The sequence below is a fragment of the Pteronotus mesoamericanus genome, unplaced genomic scaffold (assembly GCF_021234165.1).
Source record: "Pteronotus mesoamericanus isolate MK-2021 breed Mesoamerican mustached bat unplaced genomic scaffold, CSHL_Meso_final scaffold_174, whole genome shotgun sequence".
Lineage (NCBI taxonomy): Eukaryota > Metazoa > Chordata > Mammalia > Chiroptera > Mormoopidae > Pteronotus > Pteronotus mesoamericanus.
In genome coordinates this window covers 15,188,227-15,202,544 of record NW_026555309.1, presented here as the reverse complement: position 1 = coordinate 15,202,544, position 14,318 = coordinate 15,188,227, and the positions used below count along the sequence as shown (strand labels likewise).

The window sequence follows — 14,318 nt, the reverse complement described above, 5'->3', positions numbered from 1 at the left end:
TGAGCTCCCAAGGTGCCTACTTTGAAGGGGTCTGAGGCACCATTGTCCTATTTACAATGTTTCTTGTAACTTTAAGAAATGTCTCCACTTTTCCTAGTACATGGATGGATACTTTCCGGACAGACCATTCTTAAACTGCCATGAGATGTAGCACCAGAGAAAAGTACTTTTGTATTTGCTCCATTTAACAATAAGCATAAGGAAATTAAATCCAATATCTTAATAGATCTCCCAGGAAAGTTATGTCTTAGTAGACTTATTTTTCTAAAACAGTATAATAACTTATTCTATCATGAAGTTAATTCATTTTAGAAAGGGAAAATTAAGACAAAGCATAGGTATTAGCAGGAAAAATCAAAGGCAGAGTGTTAAAAGCAAAAAAATAAAAACCAAAAGGCAGAAAGAAAAAAAAAAATCCCTAAGCGGCCAGACCATTAAAAAATAAAAATAAAAAGATATCTCACTGTTTGGAGGCTGAAGCAATGACTGGGAGAGGGCACAATGGGATCTTCTGGGTGCTCATAATATCCTTCTTCTTCTTCTTTTTTTATTTTTGGATGCTGGTTCTACAGTTATTGAGTAATTGTCTCTTAGTTCCAAATTTAATCTTTTACCCCTGCCTCATAAAGCTGGGGCTGGTACTATGAAATCTACCTTTCTGTTTTTCTGGTTGGCTCCCTATTAAGCCCTGTTGATAGAAATGTAAGAGAGACTACAAGGGTGGAGAGAAAGAAGGAACTTGTTCCTTCCTAGCGCTTCCTGTCTGCTTGCAGTTCAGGTAAGCATCACCTCAGCGATACTTCTTCACTCTAACTGAGCAATTCCCTCCTGCTGAAGGAAGCCACTGCATGACACTGAAGTTCCTCCAACCCCTGAAGAACCAGCATTATTGCATCCTTTTGCCCCACAGAACAGCTCCAGTCTCAGAGGTCTGGATCTTATTTCCACAGGGTCCTTCTTTCCTTTTCAGAAACACCAACAAAGCTGAGTAGTGGCCCCTCTTCAGAGTCTGAGTTTCAGCTCCACAGGGTTCCTCCTCTATGTTTAAGTTTGAGTAATTCCAAATTCTTCCTTTGTTTCCTCAGGTCTAGGGCAGTAACTGTTTTCTGCAGTTGCTACCTCTGTGATATTTTCAGGTTCTTATTACCCTTTAATTAGCAAGTGAATGACTTTGTACTTGGGTCATGATTCTTTATATCAAAATTTCTCTATTCCAATAAAATAAATGTTGGTACTCATCAGGATTTTGGACCAGATGAGTATATGCGATGAGGAAAAAGAGGACAGCAAGAAGATTCTTAAAATCTAGCTTGGATAACATATTAAATACTTAATAAAAATTTAAAATTAAAAAAAAAGATATGAAGTGCCAAAAAATAAAAAGAGACAGAAACAGAAGGAACCAAATGCTGATGGGAACTTTTAACAACCTCTGTTAATAGTATAAACTGATGTAGCCATTAGGTTGAAAGGTTTGGTATCTAGTTAGGTTGCATATGCACATATCCTTTGACTGGTAATTTGTTATCAGGCATATCCTCTAGAGAAATCTTGCACTTACATGCCACATCACATGTATAAGAATGCTTATAACAGCACATGAACAATAAACTGAAAAAAAACTAAAATGTCGACAATAGAATGAATAGATACAAATGAATGAGATATAGCTCAGCACATCACCATGGATGAATCTCAAAAGCAAATCAGGCAAAAGTACACAACACACTATCTACAAGATATTTTTTAGAAAATGCATAGGTTGGTGGTAAAAACCACAATGAAAAAGAGGAAAGAACTAAAAAGATTCAGGATAGTTAGCCTATGGTTGGGGAAGGAACTGGATGTGACTGGCGAAGAGTTAAAAAGGGGCTTCTAGGGTATTCAAATGCTCTACTTCTTGGCCTGGGTGGTCAAATACTCATATTTTATTCTAGTACTGCATGTACAGCCTACATATACTCTTTCATACATGTCCTGTATTTCACTTTTCTTTCTTTTTTAAACAAACAAAAATGGAAGAAGGAGAAATGGCGAGAAATACAGAGGAAGCTCAGGGTGACTTTGGTTAAGCAGATCGTGTTTAAAGGAATTTCAAAGTTATAAAAAGGATAGAGGAGATGAATTTAGCAATCTTTTGAGAAGTGTAAATCAGAACCTATTAAAATATTTTAAAATGAAGCTTAAAAGCTAAATGGTTTTAAGATACAACACTATAAAAACATGTATTCCCTGGATTTAAAAATCGCAGTTTCCAAATGCCATAATACCTTGTCACTTAGCTTCAATGAGAAACTATTGAGCAAGAACAGAGATATTGCTTGAAGGAACAAGAGGTAGTGGCTGTACTCCCACATCATCATAAACGTGTAAGTTGAAGCACTCATCAACAAGTAGCAAAACCTCTAGGGAAAACAAAAGAAAGAAACTAAATATGAATAGCTTTATTACTGTAAAAATCTATGAAATTGTTACTTCAAAGTAGCAGCTGTTATTGGTTCAACTTTAAGCTAATTCTTGAAAATCTGTTTTAAAATAACATAATTAGCAAATCCTAACAGAAACAGTAAGATCTTAAAGCACTCTAGAGAGAAATCAATGATGTCCTTCAAAGTTCAACATCATATTGAGAATTGCAGGAAGACAAAGGAAAAAATAAAATAAAATTCAGTACAATTTCCTTTCATCCTCAAAGAGGTAAATTAATAAATATAAGAAAATTGTGGCCTTTACTAGATTTGGCTCTGGTGGGCTTCTGTTATTGTGAAATTAACTTCCATCACCCAAGAAAATATTTTCACTTCCATGGTGCTTTATATTTTCCTAAGAGCTTCCATTTTATTAGTGTGTTTAAATCACAGTCTATTGTACAGCCCATGGAAAAAGTCCACTGGTTTTTAAATTTCTTCTCAGCAAAAGTGTAGCCTTACCTTTCCCCAATGCTTGTACTGTCAACCATATAAAACTCTTAGTTGTCTTCCTCTGCTGAAGAACTAAACACAGGGTTTCATTGCCCCAATATGCCTGGCTAAAATCAATTGTCCTTCCAAATGTCACCTCCAAGTGATCCCGTAGTGAGAAACTAAGCCTGTGAGAAATCCACCGTCTCTTGGCATATTTCTAACACCAGTCTTTACTTCTTCCAGGGATCTACATTTTTATTTCCAATTCCTCCATCTGCAATGGTGTCAAATGACTTTGCTCTCTTAAGAACAGTGAACGAAGTCAAGTCAAGAAGCCAAACCTAAGAATCATGTTCTCTAAAACTGGAAAGGTTTAGTCAGACTCAGCTGACTATACTCAGTGATAAATTCCAGGGTCAGAAATACCTCAGGCCATCAGCAGATATGATTTTTCCAGCATCCTGAATAAGATTAAGACCAGAAAACGAATTGTAAGAGATGGAAAATTTCCACCAATTGGAAGAATACCAACTGCAAGGCCCAGGAGGACTCAGCACTGTAGAAAACATAAGCTTCTGTGCTTCCTATTACAACAGCTAAAAGAGAAAGTGTTCTGAAAATCTCTTTTTTCCCCCCTAAAGATTATACTTATTTATAGAGAGGGGAAGGGAAGGCGAGAGGGAGAGAAACTTCAATGTGTGGTTGCCTTTCATGCACCCCCTACCAAGGACCTGGCCTGCAACCTAGGCATGTGCCCTGACTGGGAATCAAATCTATGACCCTTTGGTTTGCATGCTGGTGCTCAATCCACCAAGCCACATCAGCCAGAGAGTTCTGGAAATCTTCCAGTGTGGAACAACCAGAACTTCAATAACCAGGCCTGAAACCATCATCCCCAAAGAATTCAGTAATAGAAACCAATGAAGACTCAGGTGCAGACTCAGCCTAACTAACCTACTGGGCATTTGGAGAATATTTGGGGGATGTTGGACAAAAGCTACACTGAATGAAGCCCTCACTAATTCCAAGGGTTTATTCTCAAACTACATAGAGCACACAGTGAAAGTAAGATAGAAATACATGTAAAACATAATCTGGACAATTAGCTAAGTTTTTCCTTTCTCTAAACATTTTCAAAATTCTGTGCACTCTTGTCTACTAACCCTTACCTTGTTCACTTCACTTTCAATTAGGCCTTTATTATGAACCTTTTTATATATATAACTTGAGTGACACATTACATGGGTTTCAGTAATCAACCACAGGTGTCTCTGGATGGCTCCAGATAACTGCACAAAAGATCTGAGCCTGGATATCCTGATGTGACTGGGACCATGCCTCAAGAATACAAAGTATGTGATTAAAATATACATGTTGCTGGAATAAAAAGCAATAAACTCAGCAATAAAGAGAAGCACACTCCTGATACATGCAACATCTTGAATGGATATTAAGGGCATTAGGCTGAGAAGAAAAAAAAGCCAATCTCAAAGGATACCATACTATATAATTCCATTTATATAAGCTCTCTAAGTGACAAAGTGACAAAACTACAATGATAGAGATCAGATCAGTGGTTGCCAGAGGTCAGGACTGAGGGAAAGGTGTGACTTAAGAAGTAACATAGGGAGTTTCTTTGTAGTGATGGAATAGTTCTTTTTTTTTTTTTAATCCTCCTCCAAGGACATGTTTATTGATTTTAAAAAGATAGAAACACTGATGTGAGAGAGAAACATCAATCAGTTGGTTGCCTCCTGTATTTACCCTGACCAGGGATCAGCCTGCAGCCTAGATATGTGCTTTGACCAAGGATTGAACCCACAAGCCTCTGGTGTATGCGCCGATGCCTCAACCCAGCTGGGTTGAGCCACCCAGCCAGGGCATGAAGGAACAGTTCTATATCTTGATTATGATGACGGTTACTTGAATCTACACATGTAATAAAAATTCATACAACTATACATCCTCCTTACTCCAAAAAAGGAGTACATGTAAAGAAATTAGGATAGAATATAATTCTAAATACATATATACATAGTTTAAAATTCATAAGAATTTGCAAAAATAGTATAGTGAATTCCCTTACCCAGGTTCCCCCAATGACAGTATCTTACATGATCATAATACAGTATCAAAACCAGGAAACTGACATTGATAAAATTCTATTAATTCAGATAGAGCCCTTCTTTAGATTTAAACACACACACACACACACACACACACACACACACACGTACACACAGTATGGTAGGGGACAAACATAACTGAAGGATTGGGCTGTTTTGGTTTTTAAAAAACTGAAATTAAGCTGAAGGGTCAAGAATACACTATGGTTGCCCTGACCAGGTAGCTCATTTGGTTGGAGCATTGTCCAGATGTACCAGGGTTGTGGGTTCGATCGCTAATCAGGGCACATACAGGAATCAACCAAAAAATGAATATGAGAGGGAACAAAAAAAAAATCCAGAATTTATTTGTAAAAAATTGTGTTTTTATTCTTACATGTTTAAAGTTCATTCACCTTCAAAGTACTCTCCATCTGATGTAATACACCTATTGAGACATTTTTTTCCACTACTGAAAACAGTTTTTAAACTCATCAATTTTGATGCCCTTTAGTGCTTCTGTTGTTTTTTTGTTTCAACTCTTACACATCTGAAAAATGTTTCCCTTTAAAGGCTTTTTTCATCCAGGGAAACAAAAAAATAATTGTTTGGGGTGAGATCGGGTGAATAGGGAGGGCGGGGCATGGGGGTCATGTCATTTTTTGGCCCAAAAACCGAACATTCAGCATGGTGTGGGCAGGTGTGCTCATAAATCAGCCATCGTGAAATGGGCAAACATGTGGAGAAAGTCTTCACACAAAATTCACTGAAGCCAAATGCAGCCTCTCCCAACAATGCCAGCTGGTGCACTGGTACAGAGAGGTTCCTAGTGGGTGAAGCCGGAACTACAAGGGGCCCACCCTCCAGAAGACAGTTCCATTTTTGGGGGGTCCCCCTTCATAAATAAGTGGAACAAAAATTTTATAAAAAGAATATACCATGATTAATTTCCTTTTTTTCCTGCCATTTTTGAAAATAAAATTCTTAATGTCACTCCTTTAATATTGGTATATACATATTTTGCTCTTGTTGCGTACTGCTGAGTACCACCAGATGAGTGGCTAGTTATAAATAATCAAACAACTGACAAAAACAATTTTCCCCCTTTACCTTAATATTAACAGAGAAAGAAATTGGGCGGGGGGGTGGAGAAGAAGGGAGAATGTTATGAGTACTTTGAAAATAGAGGAAGATAATTGTGGTCAAATAAAAAAGGAGAAGCTAAATAAGAGTAAAATCTATTCTTGGATCCCTTCAAAAAGTACAGGATTCTTAGTATACAATGAACTGGATGGAAATACACTTTTTGTCTCTATATCCACTAGCACCTACAATATTTTTTTACCATATGTGTAATGTGTATGTATTACTTTTTTATTTTAAAAGAAGTTAGAATAAAAACATATTAGAAAAAATAAATATAAAACATGGCAATGAAGAGAGATGGCAAAATATCAAATACAGTATAGAAGGGAAAAAATTAGTATACATTCCACTATCTTTTCCAAAACTCCTTTTTTAAAATAAATAATGATTTTATTAAAAAGATGATTAGGCCTTTTTTAGAAAACTTAAATTTTGTTTTATTTCAAAATAATGGTATACACAAAGAAGCTTAGGCAGTTCATTTTACTATAATGAACTCTTTTATTCGGAAATGGAAGAACCTATTTTCCCTAGGAGAAAACTGCACAACCTAACAGGAGAACACTAAAGCACAGACTCCCTGACTATAGGAGAAAATATTCTTGCTCAGAAAGTTCTTTATACAAACACAACAAAAGGAAACTTACAAATCTAAAATGTGATATTTCCTTTACATAAAAAGGGAAATACTAGAGTTATAAAAATGAAATCAAAAGTTTGCTATGCTCAGAACATTTGTCATCACTGAAAATTGGAGAGAACAGTACATTTTTCTGAGATTTCCAAAAGAAACCATAAGTACATCTTATTTCCCAGCCAACTGGGTTCCATAGATGCCTTTCCTTGATCCCTGTGATCTTTACCTAGCTAGGAATTCTTAACCCCAGACAGGCAGACCATCAAAAGATTGCTACGTTTCAGTTACTTTAGATATAATTGGTTGCCTTTATAGTAACTTACTTTATGCATTTAAAATCATTATTCTGAGACAGAGTCTGTAAGCTTTATATTACTCCCAAAAGCGTTTATAGCAGCAACAACAACAAAAAAAGAAAAAAAGAAAAAAATCTAAACTATCTGGGACAGTCTCCTGAAACTACCTATACCTCAGTCACAGGAAACATAAAGGTAAACAGAAATATATGCAGTGCTACCATAAAAGTTTACATTGCTGTCATTTATAGTCACTCTTTATATTTCACTAATATTTCTTTAACTTGTGATGACTTAAGACCATCAATGTTCCAGAACTGAAAGAAATGGTAAAATAACACTGAGTAATTTTCAAAATAAGATATTGTTCTTGTATTTGTCAAATAACTGCACTAAAACAATACATCTCCTTTCTCCTAAAAATATTTTACTGTCAGATTGCAGAAGAACAATGTTATTTATAACAAGACTACCTAACTATATCCTTTATTATGTAGTAACTAGGCTTCATTGACTTTAACTCAGTATGATTAGCTTTAAAATTATGTACCAGATTTGTAGTATGTCAGAATTGTGAGAAATAAATTTGTATCTTCCCCCCCAAAATTATCTGTATGATTAATGAAAATAAATTAAACTTGTGGCAGAAAAAAAAATTGTATCTTACCTCTCCATAAGCATTTAAGTTGCTTTTTAAATAGCCTGTAAGTGCAGCAACTTGGCATGCAAAATATGGTAGTGCCCAGTTTTCTCTTAAAGGAATGGAGTATTCAATTCTTGTTGTATCTACCCTAAAATAAACCATAGATGAAGAGCAAAGAGCAAGACATTACATTTGTGTAACACTATATTTTTCAAAGCACTTTCACACACATCTCATTGTTCTCCATAACATCCTGTGACATAGGAATAGACACAACCAACCACTGCCTAAACAGCATCTTGGAACAAATTAATCGTGTCTTACCTGCAGCCCCTCAGAAGACTTAGTGCTGTTGCACATTCTTGATAAATTGATGGGCCTCTGAGAGCATTTGGGGGGGGGGGGCGCGGAAAGGCATCTCTGCTGTGGCAGATAGAGCCTCATGCTAACAGCACACAGTTCACTGCAGAATATACTGGATTTCAGCACCCACCCTCCCTTCCCTTAACAAGATGGTTACCCTCCTCTACAGCACAATGTACACTATTCATAGTTAGCAGGTCTGGAAGATCCACAGTTTTCATACTCCTTATATAAGGAACATAAAGTGTATAAAGGAACCTAGTAACAGTATTAGATCTTAATTCTGTAATGAACTATTTTTTACTTAACAATATATTATGAGCATCTTTCCATAATATACATATACACACATGCCAATAAATATACTTCAAGAACACTTGATGAATATGGCACACCACTGCACAGATCTATCAAAATCTAGCCAATTCCTTCTTGTTAAATACTTACTTTGTGTCTGACTTTACCTATTACAAAGTTTTTTTAAATATCTGAATGAATGTTTTTGTATAGTAATCACTGGTTTCACTGTTTCATTAAATCCATTTGGAATTTATTTTAGTATGCATGTAATAAGCATTTCTGTTCCAGATTTGGTTGCTCTGATACCATTTATTGATTATCATGTATTCAAAAGGCCACCTATTTCATACAATTTTATTTCTGAAAAATTGTTGTGAAAGTTAACTTCCTAAAAGACAAATAAGAGACTCACCTGTCATAGTCAGGAAGTGGAGGGAAGGAGAGGATGCCTAGCATCAATTCAGGACTCTGCCAACCACCCCATCAGCCCAGGACTGGGAAGCTTAACCCAGCAATTCCTGTTGCAAAGGTTCACACACTGCCCCTACCGATTTCACAGATCAGTGGAGTGGAATCTTGAAAACTCTGGTCCAGAAACACTCTTTGGAGAAAGGGATGAAGGGATCCTTCTCCTCTAGTCACTATAGCACAAAGTAGAATCTCTGCTAATTATTCTCTACACCTGGACAAGCCTCCTCACTGCTACCTTCCTGAAAACCTCTGCCATTCACACTCTTTTCCCTCGTCCTGCTTGGGGGTAATGAGGACCAGAAGGCTAACAACGGGATGTGACAAAATCAAATGAGACCCACTTTTTCTCCCCAGTGACAGAGTCTAACAGATAGCAGCACAAGCCAGCAGTTCAAAATAATACTTGTTAGGTCAAATGAGGTTCACAGACCTGCAGATACATTGGCAGAGATTGGCACGCTCTGAGTTTAATTGTGTTTGTATTTTAAACACATCATAGTCTAAGCATAATCTAAATTACCTCGATGTAATTTACTTTGTAACTCATTATTGCCAAAAGATCTCAGGACTCACTTTCATGTTTGTATTAACAATATAGTTGGCAACATAATACTACTTCAACTGGCTTGGGTTAATCAGAAAAAAAAGAGATGGTCTTAATGATGTATTCCAAATAAAAACAATGTCCTGATCACCACAGTAAAAAAAGATTTCACAGTGGACTGAACAGGTCAACATTATGACAACTGAGTCATCTCATGGTACCCAAATGTGTAGGTTTATCATATTCAAAAGAACCTGCTGGACTGATACCATGTGTACACTGACAGTAGAAATTTGGCTTCTGCAAAATATCCAGTAATATTTTATTGTTTTGTTATTTCACTAGTAAAGTTGCTTCAACAGTAGTATAAATGCTTTTAAGCATAGGAGCTTTACCTAGTTTTATATGTAAGAAACATTATAAATTAAATTATTTAAGCCAACAAATAGAATCCAAAAGAAGTTTTAAATATACATAATTGAACTTTGAGAAACATTGAGTTAGATTACACAAGTAAAACAGTTTGGCCTGTCAACATATGTGAGAAAGTTGAAAAACACCTATATAATAAATATATAATATATAATATCAGTAAAACTTCTAATGCCTGAATGTTCCCTTCCACTGATGTATTACAATGTACCTAACCAATCTCTTATTTTTAAGTGGTTTTCTAATTTTTCATATTATTACAAATAATACAATAATCAGTAAGATCAAGCAGTAACGTTTCCCCTTATTTTTTGGATGACTTCCTAGGAATAGAATAAAATTTTGAAAACCTATCGCCTAAAATTGAATAAACATACACCTCCATGGAGCACCCTGAGTATGCCAATATCATCACAACAAAACCAGCACCTCGTGTTACCAATATTTTCTGTTAACTGTAGCTCTAGGATATGTGCATTCACTACATCTTACCTATTTATTATTACTAATGTTCATAGTTTCCTTTTATTTTTATTTATTTTTTTTTTGCCAGAGGTTAAATATAGTATAGACTTTTAATTATATCATTTCTTGGCCTTTTGGCTAAGATCAAGTGTAGACTTTTAATCATACATATTTTATTTGCTTGTCAAATATAAAGGTGTTTCCAGTGAAAGTGAGACCCAGGCATCTATTGGCAGATGAGAAGATCGGTGGGGACAAAGAACAATTTCCATATTGCTTTTATGTGAACTGGATTCAAGTTAGCCTACTTTAATGATAAATCTGTTCAAAAAAAGTCATCTGTCTCTGACTGCCCCTACCACTATTGTCTGTACATGCTGCTTCCTGAAATGCCCTTGAATTTTCTAGTATGCCTACATCCTTTGGTTTGAACAAACAGGAGCTAGTTTACAACTGTTTTCCCCTTTTGAGGTTAATAAACAAGTAACACAAAATACCATTAAGAACACTACTAATGATCATAATATAATAGAATGACTAAAATTTTTTATACTTTTCTAAGCAATCACATATAAACTGTAAAGCTGATGAATAAAAAGGAGAGAGTGTATTCTTTCATGGTATTACAATATATTTTGCAATAAAGTTGACCTTTGAACAATGCAGGGGTTAGGGCGCAGACCCAGCACAGCTGAAAATCCACACATAACTTTTGACTCCCCAAAGACTTATGTTGCACCTTGGTATCTGCAAGGGATTGGTTCCTGGACACCTCTCCCCCATGGATACCAAAATCTAAGGATGCTCAAGTCACTTATATAAAATGGCATAGAATAATGCATACTATTAGCCCTCCACATCCACTGATTCTCAGCCATGGATTGAAAATAAACTGTTTTCAACCCAAGGTTGGCCAGAGCAATGGATGAGAAACCTGGGATGAGCAGGGCTAACTGTAGAGTTATTGCAAAAAATCCACATATAAGTGGACCCATGCAGATTGAATCCTGTTGTTCAAAGGTCAACTGTATAAAATACATACCAATAAAAAAATAAACAAAATGCAAAACAAAGCTGGGCAGAGGGGGGCAGGGGGCAAAGTGGGGGACATCTGTAGTAGTGCCAACAAAAAAAAAAATTGCAATCAAATTCTTTTCCACTGTTAAAAACTGTCATTTTACAGTAATGAATAATGAATTGACAATCATTTAAAAAATGCAAAACAGCAAGGGAAAGTGGTGGGGGGTAGGCAGAGACAAATGTATCTGAAAAAATAAATTAAAATAAAATTTAAAAAAATGCAAAACAAACACATTTTTTAAAAGCTACTTTCTTAGAATGTTTCAATTGCCAAAAGATACATTGTAGCAGAACAGATCAGGTTAATTTTTCTACCTAACTTCTGCTCCAGATAGCTAGGATATACTGTGTCATTAAATAAGACAATTTCTTTATAATTCTCACTAAGTTCTCTAAAGTGTTTGACAGGGAGTCTTATTATTCTTCAATGCTGTTATTTTTACAGGGAAAAGTTGCTTGGGCTTTCTCTTCAAATTTATGATTAAGATAAGTCTAGGGTTTAAATGAAATCAATATTAAAAGTTCGCTGCGTGTGGTAGCGATCCTCCGAGATGGCCCACAATGGTCCCTACCCCCGGATATGAACACCCGGTGTTGTCACTCCCACGCTGCACTAGTCAGTCCTTGTCATGAATAGTACAGGAGTTGGCAAAAGTAGGTTTACTGTTCTGAGTACACGAAGCACAGTTTATTCTTGATTATTATTTATTCTTGTACTATATATTTTTCCACATGAACAACTGTAAACCTCCTTTCGCCCAGCCCTGTATATGGCAGAGTGACGGCATATCATTTCTGAGATTAGGTTATAAAATATACCTGGCTTCCACTATGGCACACTCAGTGCACACCCTCTTGGATCATGCACTCTAAAGGAAGCCAGCAGCCACGCTGTGAACAGTCGTGCGGACAGGCACAGTTGGTGAGAACCTAAGGCCTTCTAGGCCAACAGCCGGCAAAAAAGTGAGGCTTCTCCTAAGCAGTATCCTTGGAAGTAAATGACTCGTGCCAAACTGTCAGATGACTGCAGCCCCAGCCAACTCCTGGCTGTAACCTCCTAGGAGACCCTGAACCTTAATCACCCAGCTAAATCACTCCAGCCCTCTGACCCTCAGAAGCTGTGTGAGATACTGTTTGTTGTTTTAAACTGTTACCTTTTGGGATGATTTGTTATACAGCAATAACTAATACATTATCAAGAAAGCAATCCTTTTAGGTCTATATTAAAAATAATTCTTGTTTTGTAGTAAATACCATTTCACTTTAAAAAGCAGGACTTTCTACATCTAGTCTGAGTACTGAGATAACTTTCTGTGAGTAGGTTGTTGAATTTCTAATAATGAATCCTAACAGAATTGTAGAAAAGTACATGGCAACTTGAAATATTCTCTAACAAGCACTTTCTGACATAACAAGAAATCATCTTATCACCTTAGCACCCACACCACATTCTCTAATACTACTATTATTTTTTTTTCTTTTTCTAATACTATTCTATTAACAGCAACCAGAGCTCTACAGAGAAATGGCTAATTTCAAATCTTTCACAGGGAATTACAAGATGAGCCTGCTTGTTGAGCCAAAAAACAAGAAAGCTTTCAAAGACTAATGAAGGTGTGTCCAAAACAACCAAACTCAGAAGCCAGCCTGAAAGGACTCCTATTGATGAACATTGTGACAATTTGAGCAGCAACAACAACAAACAATGATGGTAATGGATTTAGTTCTATTGAGTCAATAAAAATCCCAAGTAGACAAAGATATTTAAAAAGAGAACACCAGAAAAAGTTTCTTATCACTGTTGAAGTCAGCTACTAAGACAACCCCTTACTTAGAAATTGGTAATTAAAGTTAAGCATTTTGTCTGACTTGTTAATAGTTAAGAGAATTTCTTTAAAAATTTTTTTTCTTTAATCGATTCCAGGGAGAGAAGCAGGGAGTAAAAAGAGAAGGAGGGAAACATCGATTGGTTGCCTCTTGCACGGGCCCCAACTGGGGACCAAAGCTGTAACCCAGGCATGCACCCCGACTGGGAATCGAACCTGTTACCTTTTGATTTGCGGAATGATACCCAACCAGCTGAGCCACGCTAGCCAGGGCTAATAGTAACTAAATTTAAAGATAACTAAACAACCCTGTTTAATAAAGAAAAATTCTACCTTTGAAGAATGAAGAATGCAACTAATGAAAACAGAAAAATATAATTTTATAAACCTGAGTGGAATCACTAATTCCAAGAAAGATTACTAACTGGAGCCATGACCCTTAAGTAACTAGTTAATAATGAAAAGGAAATTCATTTGGTGCCCCAAATCACCACACAGATTCTCTTCCTGTCTTAAGAGGAAAACGCGACCGCTCAGTGGAGAAATCAGACTGCCATCCCCTGAGCCAGCGGCTGTCTCAGCCTCACGCGGGGTAGGCCAGCTGAATACCATGTACTTCTAATGTCACGGGACATAAAACAACACAGCATCTATGATATATTCTAACCACAAATGTTTACCTTGAACCCATCAAGCCTTTAAATACAACTTCTAGTTTGTGGAAACACAAGGAATAAGGCATAAAGCTAGATAATGCTACAAGGAAACGAGAAATCCACACGGTGTGCTATTCTGTGGCACAGCTGATTCAGTCCCTTCAACAATCCATTGTCACAAAAAAAGGGACTATGCTGGATTTAAAGAGATTTAGGGAACATAACAATCACATGTAATATGTGATCCTGGATTACATACTTGTTTGAATAAACTAACTATGTAGGGTATTTTGGGATCAATGGAGGAAATTGTAATATGGACTGGGTATTAAGTAAGATAAACTGAAATGAACAGGTAGCGATTGCCAAATAAAGCAGCACATAAAACAGTATGTGCAATATATATCATTTTGGCAAAAAATATATATATATACAAATACATGCATATACA

The 14,318-nt window shown here is 36.2% G+C and overlaps 1 protein-coding gene across 2 annotated transcripts in view; it reads right to left on the bottom strand.

The window, feature by feature from the left end:
• DPY19L4 (dpy-19 like 4) overlaps positions 1-14,318 on the bottom strand; it is a 68,050-nt gene that overhangs the window by 33,297 nt on the left and 20,435 nt on the right. For both annotated transcript variants that reach the window (XM_054590273.1, XM_054590274.1), the window contains exons 7-8: positions 7,755-7,878; positions 2,271-2,405 (exon numbers count right to left, since the gene is read on the bottom strand). In XM_054590273.1, the coding sequence (XP_054446248.1) occupies positions 2,271-2,405; positions 7,755-7,878 (259 nt within the window). The remainder of the gene's footprint in view (positions 1-2,270; positions 2,406-7,754; positions 7,879-14,318) is intronic.